Source organism: Aphis gossypii, chromosome 1, assembly GCF_020184175.1.
Source record: "Aphis gossypii isolate Hap1 chromosome 1, ASM2018417v2, whole genome shotgun sequence".
Lineage (NCBI taxonomy): Eukaryota > Metazoa > Arthropoda > Insecta > Hemiptera > Aphididae > Aphis > Aphis gossypii.
The window spans coordinates 21,915,970-21,936,883 of NC_065530.1; the positions used below are offsets into that span (position 1 = coordinate 21,915,970).

At 24.4% G+C, this 20,914-nt stretch overlaps 1 protein-coding gene across 4 annotated transcripts; it reads right to left on the reverse strand.

The window, feature by feature from the left end:
* Positions 1-2,516: 2,516 nt before the first annotated feature.
* On the reverse strand, positions 2,517-20,642 carry LOC114130248 (short-chain dehydrogenase/reductase family 16C member 6-like). 4 transcript variants are annotated; one of them, XM_050197331.1, is made up of 8 exons: positions 18,748-18,958; positions 18,585-18,679; positions 6,990-7,208; positions 5,626-5,961; positions 4,566-4,695; positions 3,702-3,822; positions 3,180-3,293; positions 2,517-3,116 (listed from the first exon to the last, which is right to left on the reverse strand). In XM_050197331.1, the coding sequence occupies exons 3-8, from the start codon at positions 7,191-7,193 to the stop codon at positions 2,987-2,989; spliced, it is 1,035 nt and encodes a 344-aa protein (XP_050053288.1). In that variant the 5' UTR covers positions 7,194-7,208; positions 18,585-18,679; positions 18,748-18,958; the 3' UTR covers positions 2,517-2,986. The 4 variants fall into 4 exon arrangements, with proteins under 4 accessions (XP_050053288.1, XP_050053289.1, XP_027850979.2 ...); XM_050197332.1 differs by lacking the exons at positions 18,585-18,679; positions 18,748-18,958 and adding an exon at positions 20,511-20,642; XM_027995178.2 differs by having other exon boundaries at positions 18,585-18,959.
* Positions 20,643-20,914: the final 272 nt, after the last annotated feature.

Here is a 20,914-nt window from a genome sequence, read left to right on the forward strand (position 1 = left end):
TATTTAATAAAATCGATTAGTTATTATATTTGCGGATAATATGTGAGTAACTGTTTCAAAATCTGAATTGGTAATGGGTATCAACCATTGGTAATATAGGTACAAGTGTCTAATTACATTTTATTTTATTTTTTAATGCATTTTTAATTAGCTTGATATAATTAAGTTGAACCAAATAGAAGGTACATAAAAAATGTAAGTATTCACTTTTTTTGAAGGCTATCCCATATTGAATGTATTGTTGTCTATAATACATTAGTTTTAAAATAGTTTAAAAGCAAAATCTGTTTTATTACGTAGTTACGTTATTAAAATTATAATGCTGTATTGAATTTAAAATAAATCTTATGAAAATAAATATTATTTGTATTTTTATAAAGTATTAAATTGCAAACAAATATTATTTCATTTTTATTTTATTTTGTTTTTTTTGTTTAACATGTTTATAGTTAATTTATACATAACAACATGTTATTAATTGCAATATATTATAAAATAAACAAAATGTATTCAAAGAAAATAAAAATATTACTATAATTTTGAAAGTTTGATTATACTTTTAGAAAATATTCATGAGTGATTTGGATGGTAGAAATGTTAAATAAATTAAGAATCAAGCTATATTCCCAGATGATTAAACGGAAAACTTTTTTTTCGACTTAATACTGTGGTGAGGTAGACCTAAAGTTTCGTTAAAGATTTATTAACGCATTCCCTAAGAAACTATAATAATTTATTAAACATGTATTTTCTAGTGATTATAGAATTTTATCAATTAAATATAATTATATCTCTTAGAATCGTATAACAGTCAGTATTGTAGTTAAGTGTTTTATTATTATGTTTTAGACTACTCTAAAATTTAAAAAATATATACTTATTTATAAGAATTAAACACACTAATTTGTATTATTTATTTAATATATAGAAATAGGTTGTTGGTAAAATTAATACTATATTGAATATCATTTGTTAAAAAAAATATATATATATTATATAATTACAATAAAAAATGTATAACTAAGATAATTATGAATATAAATATTATAATGTTTATAAATCATATAAATAACACTTACAAAATATTATTATAAAATAAATTTATACTTGTTGATTGGAGATTTCTAAATAGGATTCTATATTTATGATTTTTTGTATTATAAAAAAACAAATTGCATAAAAATATAATATACTTATGTTGTAATTCATTAATTTTTATTTGTGGTTCTTAAATAAGTACAAAGAATTTGTTTATTTGAAGAAATCTTAATTTGTGTTTATTAAGGATTTTTTTTTTTTTTGTGTAACATAATCATATTTTTATGATGTACAATATAGTAAACACATTTAATATAAATGTATTGTTAATATGGTAATATTAAGTTATATTTATTCAAAGAAAATGTTAATGATTATTGTCTCATAAAAATTTTAAGAGCCATAAAAATATAATAGATGAAGAGGACTCTTAAGAAAATATTATTCATTAAATATTGTTTATTAATAAAGGTGACGTAATAAAAATTATACGTTATGGAAATTATAGTGATCAAAAATTGATTATCACAAATAAATAGTAATAATTATTATTAACAACTGATAGCAACTTTATGTGCAACTGATTTTCCAGTATAGTTTATTATTGAATGGCTATACTGATATATTGGCAAGCATATCATTAACTACCGTTTACAAAAAATGAATCATAAAATAGGCTAAATTATTTTAAATAAGTCTGTCATGAAGTTCCAGTAGCTATTAGACTTTCTATTAGATCTGACACCTGAAAGTTCCAAGAGTTAATCATATGACTAGATATTTTGCAACGCTGATACACATACTGCGTTGATGTATAATTCAGTATAAGTGGCTATTACACAGCAAAAAATTGTTGTTTTACCCGTTTAAAAATAAATCTAAGAATAATATTATTACGTTATAACTATTCACTCCTCTTTAAATCTTGATTCATCATTATTTATTTTATCTATTTAAGTATCGTGTAGTTAATTCCGTTTAATATGATAGACACGACTATAAAATATATTATGTTCGTTAAATCATTTATGTTGGATTAAAACATTGCTTTAAATTATGTTGCTAACACTTTTATATTATTTATTCATATTGTATAAATATTAAATTATAGTATATATTTTAAATTACGTATGTTTGACAAAATATTTGAAAAAATAAGTTTATGGATTTCAATTTCAAGTTTATTCACATAAAGATAAACATTAGTATAAACTACTACTAATACACATTATTCGAATCAATAACTTGACATATAATTACTATTTTAATATCAATTTTTTAAAATTGTGTTATTTATATTATTGTATATAGTGTATGGCTTTTTTATCAAATAAATAACCAATTAAATTCAAATTGTATTAAGCAAATTATTTTAATTCTACAACATGTGAAGCATATAAACTGCTAAAATTTACTCTCAATATTCAAATAAATGAAATTAAAATACGTTAGTCAGTGAATTGAATGTTTAAAATAAAGACAGAAAAGTTATTTATTTTTATTTTTTACACTTTCAAACAAATATCAGCTTTATTTTCCATAACAGGTTAACACAGTTTTTAAATAAATAAAAAACACCTTAAATATTTTTTTTTTACTTTTATAATAAATAAACACGTATAAATAACGAATATTTTAAAATTTGTATAAGACTTTAAAAACCCATTCATAACATTAAAATGACAGAAAAAAAAATATGATATAATTTATCCGTAATGTGATAGTTATAACTATAAAATTGTGTACATATCAGCTAATTTAGTTGATTAATTTATATGTATTTAATTGAATTAAAACAAAATCGCTTAAAATATTATTTTTTATCAGCTAGCACTTCAAAATAAGTACCTGCGGCTTGATTTATTGTAGAACTATCATTACATTATAAGATATAATATTATTTTTAAATTACTTAATTAATAACAAACACGTTATACAAACGCTATTTTTAATTAGTTGCTACAGTACGATTAATGATTGACATATTAGGCAGATTATCCTGGTATTCTTGTGATGGTAACATAATTTTCACATAGAAAATATTTTTTATCGAATCAGAAATATTGACGGGAAACAGTCTGAAGAAAAACAAAACAAATTAGTTTTACATAATCAAATAATGCATTTGCTAAGTAGCTTACTTCCGTATAATATTTGTAAAATATGATATGTGAGGAATAGTGAATTCAACTTCATTCGTCAAAATTCCGTGGACCGTAGCTTTAGCGGCATATTCCACACTCAACACCGGCAACCTGAAAACCGATTATCATACCATAAGTATCCGATTAATGTTTATAATTTAAAGCTTATATGACATTTGTCACAAAAACCTTTCAAATTTTTACTTTTCAATAATTAATTATAATACATAATTCGATTTATTAATACTTAGTTGTAGGTATATTATAATATTTTTTATAAAATAGTAAGTATAATAGAAGGTATCTTAAAGAAGTGATGTTAAAAAATTATGTGCTGATAAATTAAAACCTATAGAGATACTCATAGACTCATCAATGAAAAATGTTAATTTTCAAATTTATTTTAAATTAACACATAGAATCAGAATGTTGTTATTCTAAAATAGAGCAAGTAAAAAAATAAATGAACAAAATTGGTTTTTCCCTTTTACCGTATTTATTGTTTAAAAATGGTAATACCTGCTGTTAATAGATTTCATATAATCAGCACTAGTGTTAATTAGGCGTGGCATCACAACAGTGGTATGGATTTTGTTGTGTGAATGCTCCCGAAGTTCCTCTCTAAGACTTTCCATCATTCCTAGAAATAAATTTATTGCAAACAAGATATAAATAATACGCTAAAGGATCATGGTATGTTTTTGTAAATTATTTGAAGAAATTACAAACTAAAATATATTTTACAGTTTTTTATTATTATAATTCATTTTTTAAGGTTTTTGTCGTGTTACCTTATGGAATAGCCGAATATAGAATTTAATATTTAAGAGCAAAATATTTTTCTAAAAATGTTAGTAAGTATATAAAAATTAAACGAGTAGGTAGTTAGTTAACTTATGAATATTTAAAATATTGATAAACAGAATATTGAACCTACATTTTTCTGGGTATTTCTATACGACTCACTCTTTAACGATCAAACCTTTTAATATTTATAAAGTTTTAGCTAGTTGTCCACTCACTCATTCAATATTTATATACTGCAGTTCTCGGTAAAATATTTTACTCTAAAATATGATATAAATATATGTGTTATTATTCAAAAAGGTAAAATACTTTAAAACGATAACGATAAAACAAATATCAACCTAGTAAAAAATATTTCAAAACCGTTATATATTTTCTCTCTTTATGTATCACTAAATGTCTAATATTCAAAACAATAGTTTTGAATTGATAATAACGCACTTCAAATCATATAATAATAATAATATGTCAAAACTTCAAGATGAAGTCATGTCATAAAAAAAATAAATAATGTAGATCTTAAAGTTTGGTGTTTACAGTAAAAAGTTTTATCGTAGTACGTAGCATTTGGCTTACCATTAATACCCCACTTGCTAGCCGAGTAAGCCGATAGTTTGGCCTCGCCACTAAGAGACGAAATTGATGAAATGGCCACAATGTGACCGCTATTCCTCTTCATCATACCCGGCAAGAACGAACGTATCATCTAAACCACGACAAAAAAAAATATTACAGAAACGAATTATTAATAAAATCATGAAGATAATTTATTTAAATAAAATTACTGTTGTTCGCGTTTACCTATTTTTAATTCGAATGCAAGAATAGATTATTCAAAAGACAATAATCTGGGATTTTATTAAAACGTACTTCTTTAAAATTAAATGTGAACTTCTTCAGTGAACATTTAAATATTTTAGTTTAAAATTGGATTGTGAAAAATCAACTTAAATGATTTTCGAGGTTGCGGGAAAATTTCTTTAAATTTAATCCCAGTCAAAAAATTGAAAAATTAAAAATGTGATTAAATCGACTTTCAGTGTTAATTGTTGATTCATGTTAATGCTTTGAATATGACATGTCCACAGTAATATTATTAGTAACGGGTGTTGTACTAAATAATTAAATCTGTATTATACATATTTCTTAATATTCCGCGTACGTTTATTTTATAAATATGTATTACTGAGAAAACGTATGTGAATATCGCCCTAGTATTTATAATAATCCTACATAAGAGTATTAAATGTCCTTAGTTGTATATGAATATTAAAATAATTTAAATTGTACACAAAGTTGACGGTTTGTTTACTCAGATATGTCTATCTGTTAAGTTAAATAGTATTTCACGTTTATTTAAAATATGTTTATTTCTAAAATCCAATATCACATGACATCGAATAACGGCAACTCTGAATAAAAAAAAACAGCAATACTACTACAATTTAAATTATGTATTTTGTATTACTTTGCTAGGTGTTTACGTGAAAGTTGTATATTATATGCATTTTAGTGATCACAAATGTCAAAAAAGCAAACTAGACCAATGGTTTTCCATATTTTCGAGTTTGAGTCACCCTGTATGTTTTATTAAATTTAATATGTTTATTTTTTTTTTCAATTTTCACTAATTTACCCAAAAATGCCCGAGCAGATTTATGTTGATAATGGTAGAAATAGTGTGATCCTGGGCACCCAGGAACGTATGACCGACGATAACGGCCGCGTTGTTAATGAGTATATCCACCGGACCTAGGTCGAGCTCCACTTTGACGGCGAGTGCAGCTGTTTCGGAGCTAACTGCCACGTTAACTGTGTATGCCTTGGCCGACACACCAGGAACCTTCGCCTCGATAAGTTTAACCGTTTCTTCATTGCTTGTCTGATCCACATCGACACACGCTACTTTAGCGCCTAGTTGAGCGAACTCTAAGGCCAGTTCACGGCCAAGGCCTCTTCCCGAGCCCGTGATCTGTGAACACAATTAATTAAAAAATTAAACAAGCATAGAGTTCTATTGATGTTTTAATTTCATAATTTTAAAATATTATGACTCGAATACTAATTATTTGTGGTTATAGTCATTTAATACAAGCAATATGGATCATTGTTGTAAACATTTACAATTTGCACACCATTTAGTTAACTTGGTTTGAACTCGACTCACTGTACAGATCGACCGAACAATAAAATTATATTGTTGTACTAATAATATATTCTGTAGCACTAATATATTTTAACGATCATGTTAGTACACTGTTGTTTTACAAAGTTTCGACGTACATATCAAATTCATATTCAGATGTTCACTTCGTTAAGTTCATTTTACCATAATTAACTTAATTATCATAACTTATATTTAGAGTATAATTGAATATTAATAACTAATTACCAGGTATTCAAATATCATAAATTAAAATGAACCATATCAATGATATAACTATAATAAAACAACATGTTCTACATTATATTATAATTATAATATTAAATCAGAAAACATTAATAAAATATTTAAAGTATTAAATAATACTGAGATGAAATTTAAACTGTGATTCATCTTTATAAAATAACAAAGTATCAATATATTAATAATAACTATACTATTTTCATAATATTGTACGTCATTTTTGACAGTCCTTTAGAAAATTTGGAAATTTAAAATAGATAGTAGTTACTGTAGCTGTGATATTTTGATAGATATTAAGATATTATAGATAGTTCAATTACAAACATATTACGGAACGACGGTAAATAGGTAATTGTTCTAAGAGTTATTGATTTTAAAGATTGTATAATACTTTGTATGTCTATTTAAAATATTAAAATAAATAATTTCTTAATATAACAACTATTTCTAAAATAAATGTATGTATTATAGTATGATAAATTATAAATTTAAATTTAAAAAGTGTATAAAAAATCTTTGTCTAATGTGACAACAAAACATACCAATGTCTCATATTATAATTAAAGTAATTAAACGAATATATTATAATTTACCAGAACAACATTTCCTTTGACAGATTTTTTTGAACTTGGCAGAAACACTCTGAACATCTTGAAAAATAACGTAACAAAAAACATTTGAAAGATGATAAGTATCTCTAATACTAAAGGAATTGGATTTTTTAGTATCCATGACTGCTGAGTGGAAGGTGGTGCCAATGGTACTGGTTTAGTACTTTCCGTTTGCGCTTTGGTCATGTTTCTGGAATAATTCTAAAAAAAACATAGACATTAGAATAAGTTATTCATAAAATTTAACACTGTTGAATATTTTTTATAAATAATATTCTAGACATTTTTTACCGATAAAAAAAAAATACAAATACATTAATAAATTAATTATACCAACATACATTATTTTATCTTTATTAGTTTATAATAATTGCATTTTGACCTATATAATATAATTTGATTTTAATTTCAAATTAATAAACCTATGTATCTATTAAAATATAAAATGTTTTTAAAATTTAGCTTTCTAAATAAGTAAACATAATCAAACCAGAAACTATAATACTATTTAGTTAGGTCAAAATAATAGTAATGCGTTTTTTTATACCTTTATCCCAACCTTTTATAAGTTGATGTAAATAATTATTGTTAATTATAAACTGAATCCATAAAAATATTATTTTTGTATAACAATACAAATATTATAAAAAGTCAAAGCAAAATATATATATATATATTTTTTTTTTTTAAAGGTATACAAAATATAAAACAATTTATGTATATTTATTTTTTAATAAAAGTTTAAGCATTAAAATTTTGTTATGAAGTCTGAACACAGCACTTTTGAGATTAAAATATATAAAATGAAAGATTGCTACAGGTAACAATTTTATTTATATAGAAATAAATATCGATTTCAAATGAGTTCAAAGTATAAAAATATGAAAACTTGCATTTCGTCCATTAACTACGATAAAACTTACTAATACTAACTTAATTCTTTTTAACCTTATATTTAAATATGAACATTAAAATATTTTACTATATCTTAACTTATTTTCGTTAAAAAAAAAATAATATTTTCGTGTTTAATTCGATGAGGGTAATTTTAAAATATTGATAAAACGAACTATATAAAAAAGTGACAATATTTAATAACAGTATTTCGATTAAGCTTATGATATACAATATATAAATAAATATATCAATACATTATTTTTTATTTTTTTAGTACACAGCTTTATAATAAAACATTGTATATTATAAAAGTTAAGCCATATGCCACCTTATATAGTAAAAAAATATTAACGTAATTGTTAAACAACAAGAAATCAACGAGAAAATGCAAACAAAAGAATATATTAAAAAAAAGTGAAAATATTTTAAGTCGATCGAAAAGACAAGGGAGGAATAATCTAAAAACGCTATAAATCACAGACATCTGGAACATTTCTATAATTTCTACTGTTGTTTGTTAATTCTAAAAAACGATTGTTTTATATGATCAATAAATACATATTAAATGTTTAACTAAAAGCAATATCTATAGTTAATATAGACAAACATTTCATTTTATCGGAACACTTTTTTATGAATATTATTTGCATTTAAATAATTGTAAGTATAACAAGTATTTTGTTTTACTATATTCAATGGTTTATTCAGAATTATATAATTTTTATTTTTTTTTTTGTGATGGTAGAACTTATACTGAAAAGTAATTATGAATCAATATTCCAATAGAATTTATTTAAATATTTATAAATACATGTTTTTCCAGTATCAAATTATTAATACTCAATGAATTTAATTAAAAATTATTTAAAGAGGTCAAATCAGCAGGTAAATATATTTTATATATTGATTCATTCAAAACTGATAAAATCAGTAAGTTAATTTTCTTTGCAGGACCTTTAAACTCTAAATATTAACCAATTAGTTTTTAACCGAATCAAATGTTTTAGTTTTCAAGCACAATCAAAAAATGATTTTTTTCTCTATTGAGAAAAACTTAATAATCAGTATCACAATAACACTACCTAGTACAATTAATTTTAATCCTTAATTCGCGTAGTTCTGCAGAAATATATTCTACGACACGTTATAAATACATTCTTTTTTGTAATATCACATTATGTATATATGATCTAAAAATGAATCTTACGCAAATACATACATCAAATTACTTAGAGACCTTGAATTTTCAATAATTAAAAACTAGATTTTAAGTTAGTAGGTATGAAAATGACTTAATTCATAATCTATAATACAAAAAATAGTTTAATTTTATAAATATTTGTATGCGAAATAAACCATTAAATTATTTTAAGTACAGTTTATATAAGATAGTCATTTAAAAATAAGATTAGGTTTACTGCGTTAAATGTATTATTGTATACCTACCTATTTATACGGCTATACTTAATAATTACATTTCAGAAAATATTAAAATGATTAATTCAATTATACATTTGAATATCACTTACTACAGTGATCTTATAACAATTATTATATATATGTATATATATATATTTTTTTTTTTTTGATGCAGCCATATTATTTAAATAACTACCAATTTATTTTCAAAATAATGTGTACTTATTTTTGCAATAAATTACTTATATCAATATTATTCTTTCGTTAAAATAAAATATTTACAAAACATTATAAATGTGTACGCCCTATAAAGAGAAGAACTTGGTACACTGTATACTTAGTATAAATGTTGTGTGTATACCCAAAATCTCTGAATAAATAAAATAAACAGGATAATATAATATTTGTTGTTATATAATGAGACAACCCGTAAAAATTATTTAATTTTATAAATGACGATTTACTATAATAATATTAAAAATAAATTAAATTTGATGTATTGAAATGTGTTGATGGTATTCTAGTAGAATTATTAAAAAAAATAATATGCAAATCGCTAGTGTACAAATTGTTTTTAAAGTGCTATAGGCGATTTCTAATTTGTTAATATTCGATTTATGAGTTAGTTTTTACTAACATATAATCTATATAACTTGATACTTAGTTAGTGATGACCTACGCTGGTAGGCTATAAATTTAATTTAACATAATTATGCTCATTATTATATACTAGTGTAGTGTGTATATTTTTTACTTAAAAAAAAAAATAATGTAAAAATTAAACCATGTTTTTACTTATTGATTATTATATATTAAATATATATATATATTATATATTAACGAATTCAAAGACAATAAACTATACAACAACTAAGTACTAAGTACTGATGTGCAATGAAAATCAAAATTCTTTTACAAAGCGTATTTTATCTTTGTAATTTGTTTTAGACAACAAATAACTCCTTGCTTAAATATAATAATACGAATCCTTAATTCGTAAATAAATTACGAAACGTTAATATATTTATGAGGCCATTAAACTATAAAAACTTTTAATGTTTAAAAACGTTTTTAACGTACGGATATATATTTTGGAGTATATTACTGAGTATATATTATATTATTACAATAAGACATAAAATAATTTCTGATATTAATCTTGAGTCAAAAATATTTTTGGATAATTTTTTTTTTAGAATATCTGTTTACCAGGTAGTAGGAGTGCAATATTTTCTGAGTAATTTCAATACGTTAGGTACATAGAATAAACAGTGGTGTAGATACGATTTATTTCTGGGGGGGGGTTATATTATATTTATGATACAAATTACGAGATATCAGTACTTCGTTTTTATTTTGTTCTAAACATTATATAAAATATTTTGGTTTTAGGGGAGGGGGGGGGGAAGCCCTAACACCACCCCCGTAAATACGCCACTGAGAATAAAAAATTCAATAATATATTATTATAAAACATTAAAATAACGATTTTGCACACAGATTCGCCCATTTTATTTTCATTATTCACCTTATCCAAATTTATATATTTTATGTATTTGGTGCACCACAATGACACGAATATCGTTTATTTTAGACGTGTTACAGTTAAAGGTATTTCGAAAATTCACGTTTGAATTGTATGCGGTTAATTCATCATGAGAGAAAGTCGTGTATTGGTTCTGTCTCAAAAACTTAAAATATAGCAAATTTGTATTCACTATAGTCAATAACCAATTTTATATTGTTAACTTTAATATTAGTGTACATTTACTGATTAAAAAACATAAACATAAGATCATTATCAGAGTATTTACGTAAGTTTTTTTACGATATTTAAAATTTTAACGAGGTTATGATCATTTTAAAATTGAAGATTTTTAATATTATACATGCTCATAATTTGTTTAAAAATGAACGTAAAAAACCAACGTATAAACGTAAATAATGTTTTGACCTTTAAGTTTTATAGGAGGCCAATTCATTTAATAATACGAAACTGAAAAATCAGTACTGCAAAACGCAAATTTACTATATTGTAATTTTATACAACACACGTCATGAGAGTGAGGAGTTCTATTAATTAAAATTTAAATTTAAAAGTTATGTGTTATGACGGATGTTCTGAAAACTGACACAGTTGGTCAAAGATTCACGTGGCGTATTTATTTTAATATTTTTAAGCGATGGAAACAATACTTGAACGAACAAATTAAAATTATAAAAAAAAGCTCTCTACGAAAATAAAAAAAAATAACAATAATAATAATAATAAAAACTAGAAACTGATATTATATTATCATAATCTCTTCTGCCGAGCTGCAGACCCGATGTATTTAATCGGCTTTCTTTCTCTACATATATACATCTAATAACGGCGATAGCGGAGGAGACTACGTAGGCATCCGTCGCGCGCGGTCGGCCTTAATTATAAAGATAACGACGCGCCGGCGGAGCGCATTGAACGAGAAAACTGCTGACTTGTTCTCGCCTCGCGCCCGTTGCAAAAGCGGCGCTAACGACGGCGGTTCGGGTCCGAAAAGCACGCGCCCACCACACAATGGGACGCAGATTGAAAAGACGTTCGCCCGTACAGTTTCGTATATAATATGTACACGAACGTACACGTATAGGTGGGTTATATTATCCTTTATATATATATATATACATTATACATATACAGGACTTTGTGGGTACGTATGAACGACATAGTGACGGGGTTTGCAGCACTCGTCGAGTAGGAAACGACCGTGAAGTGAGATAGAGTATGAGGGACATATAGAAAGTGAGAGAGTGGGCGAGAGGGATAGATGGATGGATACGGAAAGCGTCGAGCGGCCGACTGCGTAGGCGCGTAGGTATATTAGGGAGAAAATGGAATAAAAGCGAAAAACGCAGCGGCTCAGGGTGGAGGAAAAGAAAAGAATTACGACTTTCTATTCCGATCGCCCTTCACCTCCTGACCCGGTACGTGAATTTTTACCCTTGGGGCGCGTGCTTTATACATCGGATACCTACATGCCCTACCCGCACTGATCTGTCCCGGCAAAGAGTCACGAATCAATTATAATAGCTCTGAACGTAGCGGCGGGAGGATTTGTAGCAACGCACAGCATACAATCCCGGAATCGGATTAAAAGTCCTGTTGCGCTCTCCCAAACGCTGCGACAACGGTAATATTACTAATATTAATATACATAGTATGTGTGTGTGTGTATGCCGCGTGTGTGTATAATATATTTTTATGAATAACGAAAAAGGGACAGAACATGAATAGTATACCTGCTGGGTATAAATTAAAAGACAAAGATACGTGAATGACTGAGTATTACAATTTTTTTCCTAATCATATTTCGAAAATTTTTAGTTCATATTACAATTGTATAGACGACAAATACCTCGATGAACTTTTAACCAACTATTTTATTAACAAAATAAAATAAAACTATTCAGCATGCCTAAACCTGGTTAATCTATTTTGCAATAATAATATCTTTGCGCTAAGCTTCATTTATTCTCTTCAAATACAACAGTTCTAATTCTGTATTTTTCCCTGCGCCTCACAACAATGTATTTAGTGTATATAAGAGTACACCGTTTCAGAGAACTTATAAAATAAAATAATAATAACAATAAATAATGACGACTGGATGAGCAGCGCATCGTTAAATCCACATCGGTCGTCATTATTATTTTGTTCGAGCATAACGTCGTAATGATTTTACCACAAATATAGGAAATCATATATTTTATTTTCACGCACCTACCAATTCGTGTATAATATTATAGAGAAGTACCTATTCAAGGGAGTTCACTCCTATATCACCCCAAGTGGTACATTTTATATCTGCATTTATAATGTTATAGGTAATAGTTATAAATTTATATAAATGTAAAAATAATGATTATATAATTTAGTTATTATTTGTTTACTCTTATTAAAGTAACTAATATTAATACAAAATTATCTAAGAAACCTTTGGACCGTGATTGAATTTACATATAGTTTTTCCAATTATAATAAATATTGTTATTTAATTATATTTATAAGTTTATAATAATATATATAAGAAAGTTTGATAATAAAACGTGGTTGTCTTCTTAAATTGTAAGTAATTGCAAGTGCTTAACCTTAACGGTACAGGTTATAGGTATCATACGTTGTGCAACATTTTAATCTAAAATATAAATATAATATGTAATTAGATATTGAGCGTTTTAAATTAATATCGTACCATAAAGCGTTTTCACTTAAGTATTAAATTAAATTTTGCTTAACTCAAACGTGCATAATAGGTAATAGTGTACGATGTTGCAGTGCAAATATTATTTGTATTCCGTTAGTCGTTCCAACAATCTTTCAACTATAGTCAACGGTTAGTCATTTTAACAATATTTTATCAGTCAATTTATATCATAATATGAAAATTACACACGGAACAAATTTCGAAGACAATGTTGACGGTATGAGAATTTCATAAATATATTAAGGTATATTTTAGCAAATCTAATAAAATCCTTGAAGATTTACGAACATGTTTCACATAAATTACCAATACATTTCTTGATAATAATATGATAGGTATAGTTACTTTTGAATCAATTTAAAATTATATCACACACTGATATCAGCTATAGTTGTTAAATTTTAGAAACGTGCCATTTACATATTATAGATGGTAAGTTTACACTCATTATTGAAAAAAAACTTTTACTTTTTAAAATATATTTTATTTACATAATTTAATGTCATTGTAATTTAATGTTTTCAAAACAATCATCATATTATAATAATATTTTTATGATAAATAGCAAGTTATAAACCTTTAAATAAAATAAAAATACGTGAAGCGAAAAATTTTGAAAATATTTAAAATAATAGTTGAACATTACTGCCAGAGTATTTATGTACTAACACAGCTCAAAGAAAGGTATAATTTGGTTATAATTGTTTTCACATAAAATTTGTTAAAATTAAAAAGTATGTGTTCTGTGATGCAAAAACCAAAAGTATATTAAGTATATTATAAAGTATATTTAGCGAAAATCGGCAATTTTAAGGAGCAAATTACCAAATCAATATTTAATCATAAAGTTATAATTAAACATATTTCTTCGCATAGTGTAATAAAAAAATTATAAAATATTGTCTTTAACATTCGGAATCCAAAAAGAATGATGAATCAATTATATCTATTCTATAATTATATCTGCAGTTTTAAAAAAAATGACGTCACATTATTCACACTACGGTCAATCCAATAGGTACTTTTTATAATTTATTATGTATCTATGTATATCAATATAATTTTTACTTACTAAAAATCATTTAATTGAGACTATTACTATTTCATAGTAAATAATATTATATTCATTTCACGCAATGCTTAACATAAACAAATAAATGTTACTTACAAAGTTATAAATTAGATTTTTTTAAATTTATATTAGACAATATTATTGTAAACTGAACAATATTTAAATGCAAGATTTCGTTAATTATTATTAGTATGTTTCAATATTTTAGAAGTAAGATTTTAAAGAGTATTTTTTTTTAAACTTCAATGAGACAGGCTTTAATAATATTTTATGTGAGGTATACACTTTTCTAGAGTTTTAAATTGTAGAACAAACCAAAAAAAAAATATATAGAAAATTATTAATTTAAGCTGTATAAATTATTTAATCACAAACTTTAATACCTACGCAAAAGAAAAATACATAATATGCCGTTTTAATCTGATGACAACACTAGGTAGTAACATTTTCAATTTATCATATAACATTGAATAATGAAAATAAATATAAACTCTGGCATTTATATTTATTTTCTTAGAATCAATGAACATTGAATCTAAATAAAATTATATTTTGGTTTTTGTGCTCTATTAAATACTAAATAACCATTACGATGATGAATTTACGATTTACGATTTGTAAAGCGTTATCGAAAAACAAAATTATTGTTAAACGATAATTTGACTACGATGCTCCAAGTTCTAACACATACTTCTAAGCGAAATAAAATAGTTCATATGAGTTATGCGTTTATGTTTGAAAAAGATTCGAACGTATATCTGTTTATATATAAATTACATGAGAATGTTTTTGGGTTCCTATGGACTTTTATATTTTTGGCACTATTTCTGATATTGTATAGCCACATTTATGTCCAGTAAAATATATTTATGATGACAGAGGATTTTTTTGCTGGAATTACGGTTTCTTATATTTTATACTATACCTCTTTGTTACCATTTACAAATATCTTTTTATTTGAATTTCGTCGGCTTAATATTCGGACAAAACGCACATAGAGTTTATACAGGTAAGCTCGCAAATATTATGTAAAATTAATTCTATTAAAGAAGAAGTTACAAATTTATTATTGGCACAGTTATTAACATTGAATCAACATTTAAATAGTATTTTTGAAATCTATTCGCTCTTTTCCGTTTTTCAGCTGATAAAAAAATTAAAAATGCAACATTCAATTTTTTGATCAACTCGTCACTTTTGTCTAATATTTTCAACAAAAGCCTTGTGAATAAAGTATTCAAACATTGCAAACATAGAAATATGGAACAATAACACTCAACTCCACCCTTTCCGGTTCACAAAACCCACGCGAACAGGGTAACCATCAGATATAACATAATATTATATTGAAACGCTATAAACACTTGAAAAGTGCCTAATTTGAGTTTAGGTATAGTGTTTGAAAAATAATAACGTGTATATGTGGCATATGTCAAATGAATATAGGTTGTTTCCGTTCCAAACAGTTTTTTATACACTGTGTTAATGTTTACTCAAGTTTTCTTCGGCCGTACAGCTGGCGACCGGACATTTCGGTGACATTAGCAAGTACCTCTTTTTTATTATTATTATCTCGCTAGTCAGGCGTTTTTATTTTATTTTTGTTTTTTTTTTTTTTTTTTTGTTCTGGCACCCTCCTACAAGAGCTGTGGGAACAATGCCCAATTTCTAAGTGAGTGCGCAAGTATACTGTAAGTTATACTATTATACTGCAATTCTTAAGTGGAAAAAAAAACGTCAATAAAACATCACCAGACATGTGCAATTCTTTCAATTTAAAAAGACAAAATTCAAATTCTACGCAAAAAAAAAAGTTAAGATAGTTTATAGTTCAAACATATTTATCTTCTATAATCAGATACCATATAATATGTATTACTATTGCATATTATATGCAATTGAACAATTCATTAAATGTTTAATAGATTATTTTATTGGTTTTAAAATTCGATTTATGTTTGTACATTTATCAGTGGTAATAAATCATTTCTAGATTACAATAGTTAATTACATTTAATTGAATATTATTTTAGTAAATCATTAAGCATTATGATACGTAATTTCGTTTAATCACTAACTTCATTAAACAATGGTAATTTAATATAATTTTGTATGTGTGAGCATGTGACACGAATCAACTATAAAAATAACGTCAATATAATGATTGCGATTTGGTGTTACACTAGCGGTTCTGTTTCTAGTTCTTGGGTAACAACCTGGGAATTTTAACTACACACGTCATGTTCAACCTAACTATAACCGTCGAGATTAAAATAATATCTAGCTAAAATCTCTTTTAACACACACACATAGAAAAAAAAATCAAAATCAAAATTTAAGATATCGTCATTGGTATTAATATATTTTGTAAATTAGTGAAAAATGAGTGGAAATATCTTTGGTAACATACAGCATATTAATAACATACTCTATTTAAACCCTAAATAATACAAATAAAATAAAAAAAAAAACCATGATATTACAATTCAATTTATAACTGTCATCCATTAAACAATTATCAGGGTCAGATTTAGGGGAGGGCTGAGTGGGCTGCAGCCCAGGGGCCTCAGCAATTTTATGATATTTTAATAAATAAAAAAAAAATATTTTCTTGTTTATACCCCCAAAATGCATTCCGCCCACGGGCCACCACAATACCACATACCTAAATCCACCCCTACATATTATCCATGATACGTTGATATAAGAAATTAAATTAAACAAAATTCTTCGTTCTTCATTTGTTTAACACAAATTCGTAACAATCAAACGATTTTGAATTAAAGCAAATCATTCAGTCAACGACGACTACTGTATCTGGAAATTATTTATTTATTTTATTTAAAAGTAAAATATACAATATTATGTATATAACTAAAATGAAACTTAAGATAAAATATTATTTATAATATTGTTAATTTCATTGTGCAGTAAGTATGATCATTTTAAAATTAATATTAATTTTAAAACAATTTATTAGTATCTAAATATATTTTTTTTAAATACATAAAAAAACTGTTATTAAATTTAGTTGCAAATTAAAAAAAAAAAAATTGAAATATTCGTATATTACATTTTAAAAATATCTTTGCTATTTTTTATTATCATGTGTTAATTACCACGGCAAAATACAATAGCACATTTTAAATTTTCTATATTATACAAATATTAAAATAATAAAATTATACGAAAAACATAGAATTTCCATTATAAATTCTATAAACTTATAACATTTCATATTTTATGCCAATAAACTATTAATAAAAATAAATACTTATATTAAATTTCTTTGACATCAGTACTCATCGCTTATTAATTGTCATTATATTTATAATAATAATGTAGGTACCTAATTAGTTAATAAAACTACTAATAAGTCATTTTTATATTATAAAATAATAATATGACCTAATTTTATAAATAATATGTAACATGGTTTATAAAATAATACATAATATAATTTTATTATAAGATACAATTTAAATATAATACTTAAGTGACTAGGAAAAATAATTTTACTTTATACACATTATAATATTATATGGTACATATTTATTTGTATTCATTTATGTATTTAATTATTAATATGAAAGGTATATTAATAATTATTTTAAAAATATAAGATACTATGATAATTAATTATTATATAGAGCTAGAATTTCCGTTATCTTAATTAGTCACAATTTTTAGTAAACAATGTATTGCCGAAATATCTAACCGAATAATAATAATTGATAGCTAAATTTAATTTTTTTTTTCTGTTTCATGACATTAAAGCAAGTTGAAGATAATATTTATATAATTGGCTTAGTTTTTCCAAATTATTTTGGTTATTAATACGGAATTACTAACTCATTAAATAATAATGATGTAGAAATAAGATCATCGAAGTTTATTATTATTCACTTTAACATTTATGTAATAATATGGTTCGTAATTACATACTGTATCTGATCCATTTAAGGTCGGTTGGTTTCTGTTAACTCTACTAGATTTGCCGTTTTTCCTCTTAGGGCTTTGGCTACCACCAGAAGACGAACCTTTAGCCATTAGAACGAAACGAATTTAACAACAAAAATAATGTTTAAAAAATTAATCAAAACCATACAACTGGTTGAAAATTGTGCATGTGTAACTAGAACAATATTATACTCGGCGTTCCCTCATTATTTTTTCGATTATCGGACCCGTTTATTAGACAAATATACAAAACTCGAAGAAACGCTAATCTTTAACGACGCGATGAACATCACTGGGTTTATTCACTAGTTCATCACTGTAACGCATGTATAATACACATAATATACTAGCTATTGTGCCATACATATTCACTATTACTATGTTGGATTCACATGTTTTCTTAAATCGATAACTTGTAATGATTGTATTATTATTATTTTTTTTTTTTTATAAAATTGTGTATGATGAGATAACAGATAATTTTAAACTAACGAGCTTGTTTTCTCGCAAGCTTTATTATAATTTGTATTTACAAATGTGGTAGATGCACCTTTAGATATTTATTTTCTTATCAATTTTATAAATTCATTCATTTAAAAAATAATATATTGATATAAAAATGATATTTAACCTATATATTTATAAATCTAATGAATTCATCATAGGTTATTATATTATTGTTATTATTATTATTTAATATAGTATTTGAACCTTGATTAGAAATATTTTATAATGGAGGGTTTGATTTGAGTAAATAGTTAACAACAATATAAACTTTTTTATTGTATGCATAATATAATGTATAATATATTATTATATAATCAGTAATATTACCTACTTATAATTAAATAAAATTATTTTTGCCCTAATTTAATATTTATACAACTAAATATTTATTTATACTATAAAACTAGTAATGTCAAGTTTAAAGCACATTATTTTCAATAAATTAAGTCAAAAAGACTAAACGTAGATTTTATTAATTATTGAAGAACACGTAGTTGTCGAATGATTATGTTGGAAATCCACATTAAATATCATAATATCAAATAAAGCTGTATAAAAAATCCGATTTTTATGAAATTAATCGTAACATGTTAATATGCGTATATAAAGTGAACTATTATATTTTAGCAATAGATCTGTGAGGAATTTTTTTTTCGGCAAGTTATTGATACAAATTATATGTTCTCAACCGAACGATTTTAATTAAAAATACTTAATTTTTTTTCAAATATTGATATACGACAATTTATTCTAAATATAAATATTGTCTATTATCTATATTATAGTAGTCATATTTTTAGTAAATAATTTATGGTAGGTAAAGTAAAAAAAAAAAGTATCAAAATGTTATTAGAATTTAAATTGACTTGAACTTAAAATTAATTTATAAATGCACGTTATATATTCTATAGGAAATGAACTATTTTAAAGATTCTTCTCGATATAATAACTCAATAAATTGGTATTTATCAAGTCTAAGACAAATCATTTTTCTAACGTTATGTATTATTAATGATAATTAAAAATAAAATAAAATGTATTATATAATATTATACATCATACATCACTATATCGATATCTTTATGAATTTTTAATGAAAGATAAACTATTAAATTGTGATGTACCTTATTATTATATTTATTTTATAATTTTATAAATTTATGTAAATGTATATGTATTATATTTTTAAAATATAACTTAAAAAAAAATAACTAAAATTATAATTAGTGTAAATTTGAGTAAACAAACACCTAATTAAATTTTGGAGTAATAACTATATCAAAACAATTATTGTGTAATAATTAAAAATCTCTCACATTTTCTTTGTACAATAGTTGTAAATGTAATAATAAAAAATTTTCCAAAAAACATAACTAAATGGATAATAATATTTATTTTACTTACATATAATTGACGATGTTAAGCTTCTATTATGCACTTGGAAAAATAACTTTCAATGTGTTTCTGCAAATTACTATGGTCTGAAACGTATGTACGAAGACTAACTCAATATTAATTTTGTTTTATACAATTAAACTTATTCAAATACTCAATTATCATATTTTATCATAAATCAGCGTTATCTTAAAGGTATAAATATATCTGAAATGTCCACAGTCAAAATTAATTAATCATATTATTTAGTCGTTTAACATATCTACTTCTTACCATACAGTTATTTACTTTATATGCAAAAATATTCAATCATTAAGATTGTTATAAAATATGCATGTTTTAAGAAAAATAATAATTATAAACATGGAAGTAAAGAGCTAAGTACAACTTACTTAGTATCTACTTATTATTAT

Excerpts from the sequence above, each read along its gene's own strand:
- LOC114130248 (XM_027995178.2), bottom strand. The coding sequence starts at position 18,689 with ATGGCTAAAGGTTCGTCTTCTGGTGGTAGCCAAAGCCCTAAGAGGAAA. Across the intron at positions 5,962-6,989 it reads TCAAAGGAAATGTTGTTCTG|ATCACGGGCTCGGGAAGAGG; the intron begins GTAAATTATAAT and ends TTGTGTTCACAG. Across the intron at positions 3,117-3,179 it reads TTTACAAATATTATACGGAA|ACTGTTTCCCGTCAATATTT; the intron begins GTAAGCTACTTA and ends GTTTTTCTTCAG.